Raw genomic sequence first — 20,101 nt, 5'->3', positions numbered from 1 at the left:
TATCTCCAATTTTCTTGAATAAATCTCTGGTTTTTCCCATTCCCAATGGGATTTACTCCTAGGCAAATGTATGCTCATTGAAACTCCTCTGCAGACACCCACAAATTAGTATTGTCTCTTCTGAGTTCCCCGGCTGTGCAATATATTTATGGTTCCTTGTTTAGTTCAGTATTATTCAAAGCAGCCCCTAAGAACACCCATTCTCCCGGGCTGTACAAACTTAAACCCAGTACTGAACTCGCTAGTTGGTATCTTATCATCACGCTCCAAATTACAGCCTTACAAAGAGTGCGAAAGCTTTACAGAAGGAGCAGGTGTGATTTACAGAAGGCTTGTTCGCACGTTACACTGAACATGGGTGCATACTGTCTCTGCATATGTACAGGTGCTCGTGCGAAAGAGTGAACCCTTGTTGATCTGCATATCACAGTTCGCTGCATACACAGGTGTCCAGGCTGTCGAATTGTGAAACGCTACACGTTAGCAACCGTACGCGTGTCAAATACTTGTGTACAGAGAGGTATACTGCACAGATTGTGCATTCATAGAATGTAACATGTGAACACTCCTCTTGTATTCACAAGTACACTGGTTGTGCATCACTTGAATGCAATATGTGGGCACACGTCACTCACACTCAGCGATGTATTTTTTAAAAGTTGATATTTGCTGTACAAAACTGTGCAAATTAAATAAGCAAACAATAGCAACGCCTACAGATACAGAAATAGGGAGAGATGGATGCTAAGGGAGAGGATACATTTATTATGAAGCAAAAGGGGTTAGTCTAAAACTTTTGCTTCCCACCACCCATTAATAAAAGGTGTACAATGCCTGGAATAATCTTTGTGTGGAAGGGAAGAGTTAAACTGACAACTCTCCCGTTCCTAGATAGGCAAGGGGTGGGTGCGTCTTGGAGGGGGCATTGACTTCCTGTTCCTGCCCATCCCATTATCTTTGGTGCAATAAATAGCTTGGGGGGGGGGTGTATTTTGCCTTAGGAGACTTTGGCTCCACGGATCCGAAATGGAAACAGCAGGGAGGGGTAAGTTGAGTAGGGGATGAAGCGGAAAGGCAGAGATCAGCTGGGAGGCGAAAGAGGGAGAGAAACAGCAGAGAAGGGACGGGATTGCAATTGGCCCGTCAGGGTTGCAAACAGGGAGAAGACATGCAAAGTACCCAGATCTTGGGAGTTGTCTGTGCACCAGTGCACCCTCTTTGAACTGGGAAAGGAGCAGGGCTAAGAGTTGCAAAAACAATGCAGAGAAAACGAGGTTTCTCTAACCAAGTGTCAGCCTTAAGCTTATGGGGTGGGGAACCTGTGGCTCTCTAGATGTGGGGGAGGACAGCAACCAGTGGCGTAGCAAGGTGGGGGCGTTGAGGGCAGGGCGCCCCGGGTTCCACCCTGGAGGGGGGCAACACTCAGCGTGCCCCCCCGCCCCGCAATGCCCAAGCCGAGCCCCGCTGCCCAGTAAAAGGTGCACGCTGACGGCTTGCCCGGGGTTTGCCGCCGCTCCACAGCACGCACTTGCAGCGTTGCTGCATACGACGTATGCATCACAATGCTGCGCATGCCTGCCACAGAGCAGCGCGCGCCGCCAGCAAACCCCGATCAAGTCGCAGAACGAGGCAGTTTCACCCTGCAGTCCGCTCGCAAACCTGCTCAGCGGCCTGCGAGCAAGCGGCGGAGTGAGGCTGCCCCCCCCCCGGGGCCCGCCGCCGCCGCTCCGCAGCGCCGGGGCAGCACGCGCCAGCAGTGGGCCCTGAGCAAGCCACGGAGCGAGGCCGTCCCACCCTGTGGCCTGTCTGCCGGCAGCGCACTCTGGTCTGCAGCGCGCATGCACAGCATCGCGATGCACGCATCATACGCAGCAACACTGCGCATGCACACCATGGAGCGAAACCACACACCCCTGTGCCCCCCCCCCCCGGGTTTGCCACCCCAGGCGGCCAAGTGGCTTCCTCCGCCAGTGACAGCAACTCAGAGCACCTGCCTTGCAGGCAGAAGTTTCCGGGTTCACTCCCCACCCGAGCACTTGCATTTCTTAATGCAAACTCTCTTTTCTAGTCCAGGAGCTTCAGTGACAATAAAAATGGAAGTGCATGAACTACCAGGACCTGGGCCAGGCGAGAGATTGGATGCAGGAGGAGGCAAACCCCACATCCCCCAAATGGGTGCTACCAGAGAGTTTCTGACTGGGGCTGCTCCACAGCCCATTAAGCAAGAACCAAATGAGCAGGGCTGGGAAGGCCAGTGGCCAGGATTCATGGAGACCATGCTGGCCCCTCAGTCCCAGAGGAAAACTCTACAGCTGCTTGAGCCCACCTCAGGAGAGGGCGCTGAGGGATTCCAGGTCTCCTTTGAAGGAGCTGATGGCAGCCTGGAGCACAGAGGAGGGGACATGTCTAGCACCCTGCTAGGCCTCAGCCGAGAGAGCCTGGATTCTTCAGTGAAAGTGAAGGAAGAGATTCTGGAGGAGGAGGACACTGTCAGTAGCTACTTCAAGGAATTCACTGGCCAAAGAGCCAAGGAGACCCCAGAGGTAATTTAGCCCACTCTGGGAAGCTTTGCAACCAGGATTTATTCAACCTTCGCCTTCTGCCCATCTATATTGTGCAATAAATCTCTTTCTGTCCGCTCCATTTTATAGGGACTTGGCACAGCCACATGAAGGTTGTCCTGCATGGTTGTTCCCTCAGTGCTGGGTGGAGTGGTGATTGCGAGAAATCAGAATTATTGGCATTGATCCAGACTTTCTAATTTGTATCTCCCCACCTCCCTTTCTATTTCAGATGCCACCAGGATCTGTTGAAGACGTGGCAGCTGATTACCCCAAGTTAATCTCAAATCCTGTGAAGGGCCAAATTCCTCTGGAAGTCAAGCAGGAGGGTTGCAAAGAGGCCAGCTTGCTGGGTAAGGATTTGAATCCGAAAGTTAGTATTATTTGGAAACTTCTAGATGCTTCTGATAGGTAGACGTTTTTCTCCCTCTCTTTCAACACTTTGACTCAGGGACATTCAACAAACCTGAACGTTGGAAGATTCAGGACACATTTCTAAGGCTTGTATTTTTGCACACCTTTGGGTTTCCCTTAGCCTATTGATGTGTGGATGGTAGCTTTTTGGCTACATCACTTAAAGGAAAAACTCAGTCTTAGAATGGAGGATTGGGTAATTCACTTTATTCCTTTGAGAAAACTCTATCTCCAGTACAGGGTTTAACTCATGCCGTTATTCTGTTTCTTCCATTAGGCCAAGAGTGGGAGAGCGTAAAGGAGGCTTTTCCACTTAAGCAAATTGACACCAGTGGAATATCGTTGGAAAAAGCTAAAGGGGTGTTTTTCCTGGGTGGTGAGGTGGACGAGTTGCCTGCAGTTCAAGAATCCAAGCAGGAATACCATCAGTGGACAATGCCAGGAAGTTTCCAAGATAAATTCTTGAGGCATGAGGCAATACAGATGGACTCAGAGTGTGGAAAGAACTTCTGTCAGGATGTTGACCTAACTAAGAATCAGAAAATGCTGTATACATGCACATTCTGTGGGAAAATTGCTAACAGGAGAGCAGATCTTCTTGTTCACGAGAGAACCCACACTGGAGAAAAACCATACGAATGCTCCGAGTGTGGGAAAAGCTTCAATACCACGTCTTACCTCACAAAACACAAAAGAATACACACGGGAGAGAAACCATATACATGTTCAGAGTGCGGGCAAAGCTTCTGTCAGAAAGGGAATCTGGTTTCACATGTCAGAATCCACACGGGGGAGAAACCATATAAGTGTGGGGAATGTGGACAAAGCTTCAGTCAAAGGAAAATCCTTGGTAAACACCAGAGGATCCACACAGGAGAGAAACCATATAAGTGTTTAGAATGTGGGCAAAGCTTCAGTCAGGCATCACATCTCCTTACGCACAGAAGGACCCACACAGGAGAAAAACCTCATAAATGCTCAGACTGTGGGAAAAGCTTTAATCAGAAAGGAGACCTTGTTATCCACAAGAGAAAGCACACTGGGCAAAAGCCATATGAATGCTCTGAGTGTGGGAAAAGCTTTAGAACAGGCTATCAGTTCATAAACCATAAAAGGCTACATACAGGGGAGAAACCCTATACTTGCTCAGAATGTGGACAGAGCTTTAATTGGAAGTCAAACCTTATTACACACAGGAGAATCCATACTGGTGAGAAGCCATATGTATGCTCCATCTGTAGGAAAAGTTTCAGCGATAAATCCTCCCTCACTAAACACCTGAGAACCCATACAGGGGAGAAGCCCTACAAATGCTCTGATTGTGCGCAAAGTTTCAATTTGAAATCAAACCTTATCACACACCAGAGAACCCATACTGGAGAGAAACCGTATTCGTGCCCAGAGTGTGGGAAAAGCTTAAGTCACAGATCCTCCCTTACGAAGCACATGAGGACCCACACAGGAGAAAAGCCTTATGAGTGTTACGGATGCGGGAAAAGCTTTATTTCTAGCTCTGACTGTAAGAAACACGAAAGGGTACACACACGAGAGAAACCATACAAACGCGGGAGGAAATGTCCACTATTTCCTCTGTTTCCGTAACAGAAAATCTACATGTGAACCTTTCGGATGTCTGTGAAGAAGAGTTTGGAGTGAAAGCTTCATAAATTTAGACTGTGTGAATAGTTTACGCTGGAGATCAATGGCTACTAGATTATTATTTTTAAGTGAAACTATACAGCTTTTCCCTCCCAGGCAACATTCCATTCATTGCAAATGGAAAGCAGACCTCATAGATTCTTGAAATACCTTGATAGAAATTAAGTCATTGTTAGATTCCGCCATATTAATATCGGATAGCCTGGTTTAGTTGCTGAAATTCATCGGAGGCAGGTGGAGCACCAACTTCACTCTCCAACAGCCAGAAAATTATCCAAAACTCAGTAGGGAGGATAGGGACAAAACCAGAATTAGGTGTCTGCACCTATCATGGGCTCTGGCTCCACTTACTCTTGGCCTCCTTGCCTTCCAGCTACCAGTCACAGTGGGCACCAGTCTCCACTGCTGAACATATGGGTGCTGAACTAATGTTCCAACGTTTTATCTTGCTCTAGAGAAATCTGATGGACTCTGGGCCCGAGCATCCAAAAGGTTGGTGTTGGCCCCTTAGAAATTCCAAATATTTATTCAACTATTTTGGAGGGCTGGTGCCTACAAATGAGAGAAGCAAAATACCTGCTGCTAAAAAAACAACAACACCCGGAAATATTGTGTGCAGCTAGTAAAATTTGTATCGCATTGGGGTGATTTTGATATTTGTTTGTTTGTTGGTTTCTCTCTCTCTTTTTAAAGGTTTTCAATATACCCGTTCTGTATAGTTTCCTTTTCAGCCATTGTCAGCCTCTGTCTGGAGTTGGATGACTGGAAGTTTTGAGTGTGTCAATTCATACACACTTCATACTCCAGTGATGCTAAATGTAGTTGATGCACATGCAATGGCTGAAAGAGTTGTGTGCAAAGAGTTTTCTCATTAAATTCTAGATCTTCCCCCAATCCTGTTCAATATATACAAATCTCAGGGGAATTCAGCACCAAATTCTTGCGCCAAAAAACCACAAGTCCTGTCACCTTAAAACACGGACAGGGAACCTCAGGGGCTGAACGTGACCCTGCATACCTCTCTCTAGCCCCGGGAATTCTCTCCAGGCATCCCAAGTGCTTTTGCCAGGCTGGAATGTGTCATTGAACTCTGATCATGCCTCTTGCTTCCCTGGATGGAAGACAAAAAGAGGAGTATAAGTGTATAAAAGTAATGTTTGCATTTGGTGGTCTGCCCATTTTCGCCTCTGGCTTCACTCATCCCTGGGCCACTGAAGTTTGCCCAGAAAGGAAAATGGCTCTCAAACAAAAAAAAAGTTTCCGCCACCCCTGCCTTACAGATCAACAAATTTATTGTGGACAAAAATTACCTATAGCCATGTTGCTCTGCTGTTTGAGGAGGAAAAAGAAAAAAAAGGATGATGCTATATTAGCACTCAAAACTAATGTGTCAGGAGTTTGCAGTGCAATCCTGTGCGATTCTACTGAACGTAGAAATAAGCCCCATTCAAGGAAAATGTAGATTCTGGCCTTAAGAGGCAGTGTGCCTTTAAGTACGAGTTGCTAAGAAGTCACAATGGGAATATGTTGTAGTTCGTGCCTTGCTTATGGGCTTCCCAGAGTTACTTGCCTGGCCACAAGATGTTGCAATATAAGGGTCTTTCAGATGGTCCAGAATGATTTTCTCATACCACAGAATAGTGAGGAAAAGTATGAGCTTTCTTGTATTCTTGTTTTCGGTTCGTGCTACGATTCCAAAGCAGAGGTCCAGGCCTACCTACATAAGGGGCTGTGAGAATGGGAGAGGAACAATACATTTGCTCTTCCGCTCTCAAACTTTTTCTGGTTTGTTTAAAAAAAACAAAACACAATGTGCGCACATAGCTATAAAAATACCTGTGCACGTGCTCAGAATGAAAAAGGGGAGTGGGACAGCGGGGATGAAATGACTGAAAGGAGAGAAAACAGCCCAACCCCAAAACATTTGTCAAGCTTTGTGCCCTGTTGTGAGCAATAAATGGATGAGCCATTGCAATTTTCCAAATGGAATGTGCGGCAGCCGAACACACCAATCACAGAGGCATCCATAAAAACTGGATCTGAATGACTAGCATGATGTTAAAGTACTGTCTGCAATCACCTATAGGCTTTCTTACTGTAGGGCTGTCTCTCCCTGTCCCTTCCCTCCCAACCCAGACAAAACCTCAATTGAAGGTGAGTCCTTCACCTCATGAGGGACTCTGTTCCACTGTCAAATGTCTAATGGCAGTGGCATTTCTATACAGGAGCCGCTCATTTTCCAGTTTCATAAAGTGCTACATGTTGATTAATTTGAAAAACTCAAATAAATAAATTTACAAAAAAAGAAAAGAAAAAGAATCCAGTATTTCACCCAAGAAAGTGTGTACACATAAGAGGTGGGGGTCAAAGCCCTGAACACCAAACCATGGATTTAAACCCAGTTTTGCTGTTTTATAAAAAAAAAACTAAAAACAATTTCACATAAGCCTCTTCGCTTAACTTATCCCCACCAAAACAATAGGACTAATCTAATGTAAGTTTATTAAATTTGTGAGGTCCATGCCTTTACACAAAATACCATATAACATTATTAAAAAGATAAACAATAAAATTATTAAAATAAGTTAAAATTCATGCCGCGCTGTCCCAGCAAAGGAGACTACCCCAAACCCCCCACCATACAGGAAAGAAGATACAACAACAGGTTAGGAGAGCGATGGGAGGGACCTCGCTACATCATCCAGGAACCATACCCTAGTTTTCATAGCCCTCACCACAAAGACCGCTACCACGTGGGAAATCCGTGGGTCAGCGTCCACCAGCAGAAACTTTACTTGGTCCTCAGAGTTGACTAAACAATAGGACTATAATAATAAACAAAACATAAACAGCTTTACAAAATCAACGAAGTTTATTTAAACAGACAGAAAGAGGAAAAAACACAGATAAGCCTCATGTAATTATTATTATTGTTGTTGTTGTTATTTAAATCAAGATAATTCTAAGTCATAGGTTAGGAATACTACACTATGTCCTCAGTAGATGATCACCTCACTTAACTATTGGTGAATTCTTTAAATGCTAGAGTTGTTTCCCTAACCCAGGGAAGAAAGATGTCCCACAGAGGGGCAATTAAGTGTCATCTTCAACAGCCTTTGCTGTCTCTATGCCCTAATAACATCAGCTAGTAGTTATGTAGAGCCAGTTCAGTTAGGAACATTAGAAGTGACCTTATACCAAGCCAGAATGTTGCTCAGAATGGGTTTCAAACAGTGGTCTCTCCCAGTCCTTCATGGGGGTGTGGGTACCTTCTGCATGCAAACTAAGCTACAACTGCCCCCCCCATCGTCTGCACTGACTGGCAGCAGCTCTCCATAGTTTCAGGCACAGAGTCTTTCCTGACCCTACCTAGAAACGGCTCTGTTTACAAGTGAGAGGGAACGGGGGGCACATAGAATTGCAGAATTGGATCTCAAAGGTCTTCTAGTCCAACTGCCTGCAATGCAATGCATCCATGACAGATGGCCACCAACGCCTGCTAAACAACATGTGACGGAGATGCTCATAGGTCAGGGGAGGCCCTGCCTGCACCATCTTCATGGCCCCCACCCCTTTTCCATGGGGGGAAATGTGAAGCCAACTTATACTGACTGGGTCAGGCCATTGGTTCCATTGTCCCAGAATTACAGTGCTCTCAAATATATGTTTTTAATGGGAGATTCCAGGAACCCAATGCAGGACCTTTTCAAAAGGCACCATAGCTCAGTCGTAGGGCACAATTTGCCCACGTAAGGCTCATCTCCAGCAGGTAATGTGGAAGGCCCACTCTTGGAGAGCCCATGCCTGTCAGAATGTGTAACACCAGGCTAGATGAATAAGGCTCCTTACACCCTCGTGTTCTGCCTGTGAGATCTGGATGCTTCTGGTGAAAGGGGCAGGGGCCAGTGAAGGGAGCGGCCAGGGGAAAGTTCTGAAGGCCAAGCAGTGAAACCTGAAGGTTCACATTTGGCCTGAGGTCCCCCACCCTGGCCTGGAGTCTAAGCGATGAGAGGGGTCAGTAATTTTCTTTATTTGCTTTAACTGTTAAAGAGATCCCTGGTATGAATTCTTCCAGCGTACATTTAAAACATCATCGTCAATCCCTGGTGTTCCAGCTCAAAATCTGACCCTGCAATATTAGCAGTCAGTCTACGCCTGTTCTAGCAGGGAAGGTCAGAGGTAGAGCAACTGCTTTGCATGCAGGTTCCAGGCAGGGCCAGAAAGGTGCCTGAATCCCTGCAGAGCCACTGCTAGTCATTGTGAAAAGTGGGTGATTCAAGGATGGGTGTTAATATTACAGGTTCAGTGCCATCGCAAATGGGTCACTGGCAACAGTTTGGTCTTTTATTTAAAAGTTCCTGAAAAGGGTAAATCTGGATTAATGGGAGGGCGAGGATATGGGCTGGCATAAGGTGAGGAGCACTTATCCCACCGTGGAACACCCATCTGGAAGCACCCAATTCTGAACTAGAAATAGGAAGTTGCCTTATACCAAGTAAGACCACCGGTTCATTTAGCTCAGTGACTGGCAGTGGTTCTCAAGGGTTTCAGACAAGACAGTCACGGCCCTACCTGGCAACACCGGGGATTGAACCAAGGACTGCCTGCGAGCAAGGCAGGTGCTCTATCACAGAGCAACAGCCCTTCCTAAGCTAGACAGGCCCACGGTCTCTGACTTGATATAAGGCAGCTTCCTACAAGCCTGTGACAAGAGCTGGTATCAACCTTTGTCCGCAATGCAAGCACTCAGGAGGTGGTCTCTCTCGAGTGGATTCTCTTGTGTCGTCTAAGGGATGCTTTGTGGCCAAAGCTCTGCCCACAATCCGAGCACTCGTAGGGCTTCTCCCCTGTGTGAACCCTCCTGTGATTGACAAGGTTAGAGTTCGTGCTGAACTTCTGCCCACAATCCATGCACTGATAGGGCTTCTCTCCCGTGTGCACCCTCTTGTGATTGACAAGGTTGGAGCTAGTGCTGAAGCTTTTCCCACACTCGGCGCACTCAAAGGGTTTCTCTCCCGTGTGCGTTCTCTCGTGGATGAGAAGTTTGGACCGGCTGATGAAGCTCTTCCTGCAGTAGCTGCACTTGTGGGTTTCTTCCCCGGCTTGGGTTTTCTTCCCCGTGTGCAACCTTTCGTGTTTCCGGAGGTAGGAGCTCGAGATGAAGCTTTTCCCACACTCCGCGCACTCGTACGGCTTCTCCCCGGTGTGGGTTCGCCCGTGTATAATGAGGTCTGCTTTCTGATTGAAGCTCTTGCCGCACTCCAGGCACTCGTACGGCTTCTCTCCCGTGTGCGTCCGGATGTGGATGACGAGCTGGGGCCTGTGGACAAAGCTCTGCCCGCACTCGGAGCACTTATACGGCTTCTCTCCCGTGTGCACCCTTTTGTGAGTGATGAGGTTGGAGCTGGAGGTGAAGCTTTTCCCGCACATCGGACACTCGTAAGGCTTTTCTCCCGTGTGGGTTCTCTCGTGTACGATAAGGGAGGCCTTGTCGCTGAAGCTCCGCCCACAGTCAGAGCATTTGTACGGCTTCTCGCCCGTGTGGACTCTTGTGTGCTTCATAAGGTTGCAGTTGGTGCTGAAGCACTTGCCGCACTCCGAGCACTTGTACGGCTTCTCCCCGGTGTGGGTCCTCTCGTGGATAATCATGTGTGCGCTGTTGTTGGAAATCTTCCCGCAGTAGGTGCATGTGTATAGCTTTTGCACCTTCTGATTCCGAGGGAAATCAAAGCTCCGACGCAAAACAGTGCCCCAGTCAGGGCCTGTCCTTTTCCTCTTCGCCTTCTGGCTTCCCTCGGGAAAAGTGCTTCCTCTGTTGCTCTCATCACAAATAAAAGCTTGGACCTCTGCTGAGTTCTCCCGGTGGCTTCCTTGGCTCTGTTGATCGCCTGGCATCTCTTCCAACCCACAAACCTGGAAAAATTTCCCGTTGAGTCTTGCCAAGGACACTCCGCTGATGCCCACTTGTGGGTGCCTTTCAAAGGGGAAGGACTCCCCGCCATTCTCATATGCTTGGTCGCTGCCTGCCGAAACAAAGAGAGAATCAAGAACTCACCTTTACTCCACACTGGAGGGAAAACCCTCTAAAACCCATAAAGCTACAAATTGGATCAATTATCACAGCTATTTTATGCTGCCACACTCATTTAGGAACACAGGAAGCTTCCTTATAATGAGTCAGAATATTTGTGAAAAAAACAGAAGCTTTTTTACCAGGAATTTTAGGTCCAGAAATACCAAAGGAGCGGAAGAGACTGTTTATTGACTCTTGCCTTCAATTAGAGACACTCTATGCTACTCGAGTTAGGAAGAGAGCAGAGGGAATAATCGCAGATCCTTTGCATCCTGGTCATCATCTGTTTGATTTACTTCCATCTGGATGTCGCTACAGGACTTTATACACAAAATTGGCCAGGCACAGGAACAGTTTCCCCCCCCTTGTGCCACTAAATTGTTAAATTCGTGGTTGTGTAGCGGAAGGGGGGTCAGTTATGGGTGGGGTATCTTTGCTGTGTCATTGTATTGTGTGTGGAACAGTGTTTGTATAAGGTATGTTTACATTGCAATGTAGCTGAAGCAAAATTTCAAGTATGTTGGAAAATGTACTTGGCCAATAAATTATTCCAATTCCAATTATTCCAATTATGTACACTACGACAGCTGCACAAATGCTACTTGCTCAAAGATGGAAGGAAGATAAACTACCTACAAAAGAAGAATGGCTGACAAAGATGATGGACTATTCTGAAATGGCTAAAATGACTGGGGAGATCAGAGATCAAGTAGATAACAAATTCAATAAAGAATAAAGAGGAGGAATTGAAGAACCTTTTAATGAGGGTGAAAGAGGAAAGCGCAAAATATGGTCTGAAGCTCAACATCAAAAAAACTAAGATCATGGCCACTGGTCCCATCACCTCCTGGCAAATAGAAAGGGAAGAAATGGAGGCAGTGAGAGATTTCACTTTCTTGGGTTCTATGATCACTGCAGATGGTGACAGCAGTCACGAAATTAGAAGATACCTGCTTCTTGGGAGAAAAGCAATGACAAACCTAGACAGCATCTTAAAAAGCAGAGACATCAGCTTGCTGACAAAGGTCTGTATAGTTAAAGCTATGGTTTTCCCAGTAGTAATGTACGGAAGTGAGAGCTGGACCATCAAGAAGGCTGATCGCTGAAGAATTGATGTTTTTGAATTATGGTGCTGGAGGAGACTCTTGAGAGTCCCATGGACTGCAAGAAGATCAAACCTATCCATTCTCAAGGAAATCGGCCCTGAGTGCTCACTAGAAGGACAGATCCTGAAGTTGAGGCTCCAGTACTTTGGCCACCTCATGAGAAGAGAAGACTCCCTGGAAAAGACCCTGATGTTGGGAAAGATGGAGGGCACAAGGAGAAGGGGACGACAGAGGATGAGATGGTTGGACAGTGTTCTCGAAGCGACTGGCATGAGTTTGGCCAAACTGCGGGAGGCAGTGAAGGATAGGCGTGCCTGGCGTGCTCTGGTCCATGGGGTCACGAAGAGTCGGACACGACTGAACAACAACAACAAAAGAATAGGGGAAATGTTTAAGTTACTGAAAAGAACATTGTAAACAATTATCTGGATCGGGGACATTCTCAGCCTCAGTTGGAGATGCTGGGAATTGGGAACCTTCTGCAAGTGCTCTACCTCTAATTTATGACCCTTCCTTGTTTCCTTTCTGTAACTAAGCCTAACTACATGCGATTTAATACTTCTCCTTCCTCTTTCTCCATGCAAGCATGTAACACATATTTACATAAACTGTGCATATGAATTTGTTGATGGCAGTCAAGTTTATGGAGAAGAAAACTTTAAAAGATTGTCACTTTGTTATTTTGTCAATGGAACAACTGTATTGTGGCTTCCAAAGAAGGTAGTACTATTTGTATAATCTACGACTCACTGGCATATTGAATTTTATATGTCGCATTGTGGTTTTAACTTTGTTTTGCTGCTTTGTTTGCCATCCTGGCTTCTCGCAAGAGGGATGGCAGAGACAAAGAAACAATAATATCAATTTCAATATGCTAATTCCTTGACCTCACCAGGTAGGGCTGCCGTAAAGCCTGAAGGGTTGGTACCAGTCAGCGTACAGTAGACAATATTGAGCTCAATGGACTTTGATCAAAAGACACCTTCCTGTGTTGCTGCTACTACTAACAACACTATATTCTTCTGGAAAGAAATTTAATAAATAAAATGCATTAAATAAAATACATCAATTTTAAAAAGGAACGTGGCAAAGGGCATCTGAGGCCTTTCAATTTGCAACTGAAGCTAGAAAAGCTCTCCCTTTTCTAGATGATGCTCAGCCTATCCTAGTCAACCAGAACAGCCACTTGCTCCATGTTGAATCAAGCTCTAAAAAATGGAATGAGAGATCTAAAGGGCAGAGACCTGGGTGCCACTCAAGGCTTTCCTCCCAATGCAAACGGCAGCTGCAGGAGAGCTGACAACAACCCATCCCTTGAAAAGGTTATTTGCATTACCAAAAAGACATGCGAGGTAAATAAATGCAAAGAGGCATTTCATATCACATCCGGGTCTGGGAAACGGAGGGTGAAAGTTGGGCTTTCCTCCCACAACAGCATTCTCCTTACATGATGCCTTCAGGTAATGCTGGCTGGGGCTGATGGGAGTAGCAGTTCAAAACCCATCGAAGACTGGGAAGTGGCTGTTTCAGAGCTTAGGGCACTTTCACTGTCAAAAGCAGCCTGAGAATTTCGACACCTAAATTGCAAAACGACCAAAGGATCCAGATCCCTATCCCTTACCCAGAAAGCTGGCCTCCTCTTCGCTCTCCTCCTCAGCCTCTGCAGAGAGATGAGTGTCCGCTGTGTCTAACAGATCTTGTTCGGACTTTGGGGAATTAGCGATATCTTCTGCAGGCCAAGACACCTGGAACAGAAATAGGGGTGCAAACCCAGATTTATTTATTTAAAATTTGTATACCGCAGGTCCCAGGATAAAATTGCAATATATATAAAAACAAAAAATACATAATCAAAACAAAAACAACCCAATAACCCCCACAACACATTGGAAGGCAGATTAGCGGAGGCGCTGCTGTATTTCGATAAACAGCATCTGAATAGCACTTTAGACCACAATCCTATACACACCTACCAGGAAGTGAGTCCCACTGATCTCATGTAAATAAATGGCTTATTCCTTTCCCAGTTTAATAAGCCAAGATACAATCACCTGTCCTGAACATGGGCACCATCTCAGCAAACATTACAACAATCTTACACTGCAGATGGGAGCGTTGAAGCCACAAGAAAAATCTAGATCATTATTTTTCCCTCACTGGGGAGCAAACAGAATTATGCACGGGATGGGGGAGCAATTTAGATCAGGAAAATGGAGGTAATAATAATAATAATAATAATAATAATAATAATAATAATAATAATTTATTTGTATCCTGCCCATCTGGCTAGGTCTCCCCAACCACTCTGGGCGGCTTCCATCAAATATTAAAATACATTTAAAATATGGAAGGAAATATGATAGGAAGGAAACCTCCTATGCCACAGCTGCTATGCTGATGAAAACCAAAGTCTCCTGAAGATGCTTTGCTGCTTCCTGACATTTGCTCTAATAAGCCTTTTTTTAAGGATTATAGAGAAATGCAGTGAGGAGGATGGATCTGTCAATGAATTCTTTGTCACTATAGTTTAGGAGTGCCCAAACTTTTTCCAAAGATTTGATGAAGTGAACATGCATGAGAGCCAACCAAAGTTGTTGAGCTGTTTTTAGGGTTGAAGTTGTTGACCATTTTTTTTTAGGATTTTACCCCAAATTTGTTGAACTTTTTTAAGAACCCAGAGAAGGAACTGCCTGTGGGGGCCGGATGAAACTGACCGGCAGGTCGGATTAGGCCCACAAAACGGACTTTGGACGTGCCTGCTATAGCTAAACAGAACCTCCATGTCTAGAGGCACTGGACCTGTGACCTCCATATGCTGGAAACCCAGGTGAGAGGAGGACACTTACCTTTCTCGGAAGCCCCTCGGTGTCTTGGAGCCGCAGCAGGAAGTCCTCAGCAAGGGCCGCTGCCTGGGCACAGGTCTCTGGCCTGCATCCCTTGACCCAGCTCTGCATTTCCGCAGGCAGGATGACCAGGAACTGCTCCAGGACCAGCAGCTCCACAATCTCTTCCTTGGTGCGCCTCTCTGGCTTCAGCCACCGGGAGCAAAGTTCCTGGAGCCGAAGCCAGACCTCTCGGGGCCCCTCGGCCTCCTGGTAGCAGAACCGCCTGAAGCACTGCCGCTCTATCTCCGACCTCATGGCATCGTCTTCTTCCTCCTCATCCAGGATCTCCTCCTTCACTTTCACAGAGGAAATCAGCTCCCCTCCTTCCTCTTGTGATTCCCCACACAAGTCTGGTAGGGTCTGGTTGGTCCCCCCTGGTCTCCTACTGGGCCACTGACTGACATCCGCAGCTCCCCTGAAGGAGGCTGGGAGGACACCATCCCCAGAGTGGGGAGGACTGGGAGCCTGCGGGGTTTCCCACCTTGAACGAGGGGGGTGCATCGTCATCAGGAAATCCTGCCACTGGGCATCCCAGTGCTGCTGTGGCTGCCGCTCCTCTGGCTCCTGCTTAATTTGATGTAAATCTGCCCGTGGCAGAAGATCCCTGACGGTCCCAACTTGGCCCACAGGAAATTTTTTCCCTTTGGATTCCAGTCTCGCCCTTTGAATGAGTCTCCTCGGCCCCTGCTCTTCCATTTGTACACCACCCTGCTGGAAAAGAAATCAACACAAAGTAAATTAACGGTATAGAATAAAACTCAAGAATAAAAACAAAAGCATATTTTTTAACCTTCGGGCTACATAACCTTCCGCTTAAGGCTGCGGCAAACCCGGAAATACCGGAATGGGCTACCGGTACTTCCAGGTTTGGATGCTCGTGCATGCGCAGAAGTGCTAAATCACACTGTGCACATGTGCAGACGGGGCGCCTCAGCCTGCAGAAACTTCAGGTTGGGGACGAGCCTCCACAATGGATTATGTCCGCAACCCGAGGTTCCGATGTAGTCAGTTTTTGAAATATATTATTACTCCTGCCAACAAAGGAAGAATGGCAAACAAAACTGATGGACTATGATTAGCTGGCAAAATTTAACAGGGAAAATTTGGAACCAGCAGGACCAGATTTGTCCTGAAGGACTGGAAGAAATTCATGTTGTATTTGAAAGACAATTGGAATTATTTAAAATTGCTTGTAGGGTTACAGGAAGTTTTATAGGGAGGATTTTATAAATTATTGTGAGTAGGACTAAGAATTGTGGAGGTAGGATTTGAATCATAGCAATAAGCATAGTAACAAAATGCAGAACTAGAAAGGAATTTTGAAAACCATTAGAAGGGGCTGAAGGAAGTCTTAGGCTGTGATAGCCAAAGATTTGTTACTTTTTTTGAGTTGTTATGTTAGAAAATATGTGCAAAACCCAATAACTGTATTTTTTTAAAGGAATATATTAAAACTCCTAATTCTTATGTTCAGGCTGTGAATGACAATGTCACCCAAATCACCCCACACATAAACAAGAGGAAGTTATCCAAGGACTTGGGGAAACCCCAAGGTTTACAGAAGTACAAATAATATTTGGGGGTGGGAGAACCAAGAAAGTGGTAAAGGTAAAGGTAAAGGGACCCCTGACCATTAGGTCCATTCGTGTTCGACTCTGGGGTTGCGGTGCTCATCTCACGTTACTGGCCGAGGGTGCCAGCGTACAGCTTCCGGGTCATGTGGCCGGCATAACTAAGCCACTTCTGGCGAACCAGAGCAGCGCACGGAAACGACATTTACCTTCCCACCAGAGCGGTACCTATTTATCTACTTGCACTTTGATGTGCTTTCGAACTGCTAGGTGGGCAGGAGCCGGGACCAAGCAACGGGAGCTCACCCCGTCACAGGGATTCAAACCGCCAACCTTCTCATCGGCAAGCCCTAGGCTCTGTGGTTTAACGCACAGCGTCACCAGCGTCCCATAAGGCAGTGGTAGGGAAATCCAAAAACAACCCAGTCAGAGGACTGAGCAGGTTCAGTGACCAGGGAATGCTGATCCTGGCTGCAGCTTTAGCATGTTGGAAAGGCAATAACAGATCTTTCAATAAACCCACCTAAAGTACATGACTTCACCCAAGAAACCCAAGTTCTTAAGGATGCTGAGAACTGTAGCAATAAACTACAGTTCCCATGATTCTCTGGGGGAAGTCACGTGCTTTAAATGTATGGCATCTGCACAGCCTAAGAAACAAGCAAACAAAAGGAATATTGACCAACAAAATCAAACAACACACTTCATGTGGCCTGCTGGTCCTTGTGGTTTCCATCGCCTGGTCTGATCATGTGATTCATCTATCTGTCCGAGAGAGAGAGAGAGAGAGAGAGAGAGAGAGAGAGAGAGAGAGAGAGAGATGCCTAAAGAGCCCTAGAGAGATCTTTTAAATTCCAATCTCAGCAGGAATCATCACAGTGCTGAGATAGGATAGAAGCCCTGCTCTGGAGATAAATGATCCCCCTGGCTGCTCTTTAAAGAGGGTTTCTAAAGAACAACCAGAAGGGTCTTTTTTCCTAGATCTGATTGCTAATTGAGCAGTCTTCTTGTGCTCTTATTTCTCTCCCACTCCAGCACTGGGGTTCGAAGGACAAAATATGCTGATTGTGTGAGTCTCTCCATACGTGAAAGAGTGTTTGCAAGACTTGTATGTATGCAAGATGGCATGTCTGGTGAGTGTGTGCAGCACATTTGGCGTGTGTGCATGTGACTTTATGGTCCGCATCTCTTTTCTGTGTGTACATGCATGTGCATACATTGGCCACACAGCTCACAGGAATGTGGCCTCCAGAATCAATGCAGCTTTAAGCCCATAAATGTTCCGTTCCTCCTGCTCTATCAGAAAGAACAATCAAATCTGAGGCTATCAGGAGGAGGGAACTCCTGGATCTACAGAGTTAATGTTCTCAACATCCTATGGAAACAAACTGCATTAAGATTTCTCTATAGGCCCGGGGCCTATAGTTTGAGATTTTTAAATTAAAAATATGAAGCAGTATAGAAATGAAATGAGTAATACCCTGAACATTAATAGCTAATTTCGATTTCGCCTTCCTTAGTATTTTACAATACTGTCTTCAATGTTTTTATTATCATTAATTCATTTCCATATGCCACATTTCCAAAGGATCCTCCTTTCCTCTGCACTCTCAAAACTGTCACCCACTTCAACTCTCAGTCTTCATCTGAAAACTGAGCTGTACTACTGGGGAAGGTGGAAGATAAAACCTTTAAAGAAACAGGCTTAAGGAGGTCACTGCCAGCCCAACAGCTTGAAAGCACATCAAAGTGCAAGTAGATAAATAGGTACCGCTCTGGCAGGAAGGTAAACGGCATTTCTGTTTCGCCAGAGGCAGTTTAGTCATGGTGGTTACATGACTCAGAAGCTGTCTGTGGACAAATGCCGGCTCCCTCGTCCTATAGAGCGAGATGAATGGGCAACCCCAGAGTCAGGGTACCTTTACCTTTAAGAGGTCACTAGCTTTGACAGCTTGGGGAAAGATCAGATGCATTCTCTGGAGGATATTTCTATCAACTGTTTTATCAACAGTGACAGATCAACAGAACCTCCATGTGTAGGCACAGTGTACCTTGATTGGGGCAGGCAAAAGAAGCCATTTCCTTGCTAAATGAATCTGATGGGCATCATTGCCACAAGATGCTGTGGTGGTGGTGGCGGCGGCTTAGAGAGCTTTAAAAGGGGATCAGACCAATTCACAAAGGAGGGCGATAGGTTTATCAATGGCACTGGCAGAGGAAAGGGGGTAGGAGCGGCGGCCTGCCACGGGTGTCATGGGGCTGCACAGTGAGAGCCCCCCCCCCTGCACTGCTCTTCCACCCGCCTGCCTCCCCTTCCCTCTCCGCCGAGGGGAGGACCGTCGAAGTGGGGTGGGCTCCCTGATGAGGGACAAGGAGAGGGGCGGCAAACTTAGTGACCACCCCGGGAGACAAGAGCCCCAGATAAGCCGCTGATCAGTGGGAGACTATATGCATCGTCCATCGCGAAGCAGCAGCTGCCTTTGACCCCTCATTGTGCCCCTTGAGCTCAGCATCGTCTATATAGGACTGAAGGGAGCAGCTCCCCAGGGTCTCAGGCAGGGTCCGTGCCAGCCTGACCTAGAGATGTTTCCCCCGTGCTCTCCTGCAGATGCCCTGCCCCCGAGCTGAGCCCCTTCCCCTTCCTGCACGGTTGGGGGGCTCCCTGCAGCCTCCGGCTGGACTCGGGGCCTGATCCTGCCAGGCGAGGCGCACGTGCTCTCCTCCTCCACCCTCCTGCCCCCACCCCGCGCCCCCTGCACCTCTGACTCCTCGCTCCGTCCCTGCACCGGAATCCGGCTCCTCTCCGGAGAAACTCGCCAGGCCACTGGCCGCTGCTCCTCCGCTCTCCTCGGCGGGGGCGCAGGAAAGTGCAGCCGCTCTCCAGTCCCCCTGGCTGGCCCCGTTTCCTGCCTCTCTGAGCATCGGAGCTCGCTGGCTGTGGGTTGGGCCCTGGGAGGCTGCAGTGCTGGATGCGCCCCCTTGCAAGGCGAATGCACCGTGCAGGCGACGAGATCTCCCTGCTGCTTCCCCTGCTCTCGTATTTGCAGCCCGCTGCTTCTGATCCTGGAGGTTCTGCTCTTAATGTCGGGGCAAATTGATAAACCCTTTCAGATTTGGTCAGCCACTCCTAGCTCTGGAGCAGCTGGGAACAAGCTTTTTTGCACCCTTCTGTAGGGATTTTCACACGCCACCAGCTGTGTCCCCTGTACACAAATCGCTGACCTGTCCTCCTAACTCAATCGGTAGAGCGTGAAATGCTTAATCTCAGGGTTATGAGTTCGAGTCCCATATGAGAAAAAGTGAAAATAAAGTGTAATGTTACCTTGAAATTGTGTACACAATAGTCCAATGGTTTTGTTGTTGTTGTTTAGTCGTTCAGTCGTGTCGGACTCTTCTTGACCCCATGGACCAGAGCACACAAGGCACTCTGAAAACAATGGTTTTTAGAGAAACACAAAAACTTCCCCTTTCTATACCCTTTCTGTGTCTTCTGTAATAAGTGGGTTTTGTTTAGAAAGCTGTCACTCAAAATTTATTATAACATCTCCTTGTGATCAGTATATGCAGTCACTGGTTTCCAAATCCTCAACAGGAAATATTCCTGAAATACAGTGAGGGTGGAAAGCATTTGATTCCCTGCTAAGTTTGCCTGTTTGCCCTCTGACGAAGAAATGACCAGTCCATAACATTAATGGTAGGTTTATTGTAGCTGTGAGAGACAGAATAACATCAGGAAAACCCCCAATGTGTTACAGTAACTCCTACGCAATGTGGCACCAGACTGCTTTTTGGAGGGTGATTATCTGTTTGTTTTAAACAAATTATATATCTA

General features: G+C 46.9%; 3 protein-coding genes across 5 annotated transcripts in view; 2 read left to right on the top strand and 1 right to left on the bottom strand.

Moving 5' to 3' along the window:
- Positions 1 to 20,101, top strand: part of LOC117042654 (oocyte zinc finger protein XlCOF6-like) — a 663,370-nt gene that overhangs the window by 11,971 nt on the left and 631,298 nt on the right. The gene's annotated exons all lie outside the window — the stretch shown is intronic.
- On the top strand, positions 994 to 4,692 carry LOC117042676 (zinc finger protein 883-like). 3 transcript variants are annotated; one of them, XM_033142271.1, is made up of 4 exons: positions 994 to 1,045; positions 2,069 to 2,543; positions 2,794 to 2,914; positions 3,250 to 4,692. In XM_033142271.1, exons 2-4 carry the CDS (start codon positions 2,094 to 2,096, stop codon positions 4,575 to 4,577), a joined length of 1,899 nt encoding a protein of 632 aa, XP_032998162.1. In that variant the 5' UTR covers positions 994 to 1,045; positions 2,069 to 2,093; the 3' UTR covers positions 4,578 to 4,692. The 3 variants fall into 3 exon arrangements, with proteins under 3 accessions (XP_032998162.1, XP_032998161.1, XP_032998160.1); XM_033142270.1 differs by having other exon boundaries at positions 996 to 1,045; positions 2,074 to 2,543; positions 3,253 to 4,692; XM_033142269.1 differs by having other exon boundaries at positions 996 to 1,045; positions 2,074 to 2,543.
- LOC117042665 (zinc finger protein 397-like) lies at positions 9,025 to 19,258 on the bottom strand. Its single transcript, XM_033142254.1, has 4 exons — positions 19,029 to 19,258; positions 14,660 to 15,409; positions 13,435 to 13,558; positions 9,025 to 10,657 (listed from the first exon to the last, which is right to left on the bottom strand). The coding sequence occupies exons 2-4, from the start codon at positions 15,392 to 15,394 to the stop codon at positions 9,381 to 9,383; spliced, it is 2,136 nt and encodes a 711-aa protein (XP_032998145.1). The 5' UTR covers positions 15,395 to 15,409; positions 19,029 to 19,258; the 3' UTR covers positions 9,025 to 9,380.

This window comes from Lacerta agilis, chromosome 2 (genome assembly GCF_009819535.1).
Source record: "Lacerta agilis isolate rLacAgi1 chromosome 2, rLacAgi1.pri, whole genome shotgun sequence".
NCBI lineage: Eukaryota > Metazoa > Chordata > Lepidosauria > Squamata > Lacertidae > Lacerta > Lacerta agilis.
Note: the sequence above shows the minus strand (reverse complement) of the source record. Positions and strands in the feature narration are given on the sequence as shown.

What these genes read in the sequence shown, in the direction of transcription:
- LOC117042676 (XM_033142269.1), top strand. An exon ending in GAGCCAAGGAGACCCCAGAG is followed by an intron (nt 2,544 to 2,793) that starts GTAATTTAGCCC and finishes TTTCTATTTCAG; the next exon opens with ATGCCACCAGGATCTGTTGA. An exon ending in CAAAGAGGCCAGCTTGCTGG is followed by an intron (nt 2,915 to 3,249) that starts GTAAGGATTTGA and finishes TGTTTCTTCCAT; the next exon opens with TAGGCCAAGAGTGGGAGAGC.
- LOC117042665 (XM_033142254.1), bottom strand. Translation starts at nt 15,394, where the DNA reads ATGGAAGAGCAGGGGCCGAGGAGACTCATTCAAAGGGCGAGACTGGAA. An exon ending in CCGAGGGGCTTCCGAGAAAG is followed by an intron (nt 13,559 to 14,659) that starts GTAAGTGTCCTC and finishes TTTCTGTTCCAG; the next exon opens with GTGTCTTGGCCTGCAGAAGA. An exon ending in AGAGGAGGCCAGCTTTCTGG is followed by an intron (nt 10,658 to 13,434) that starts GTAAGGGATAGG and finishes TTGTTTCGGCAG; the next exon opens with GCAGCGACCAAGCATATGAG.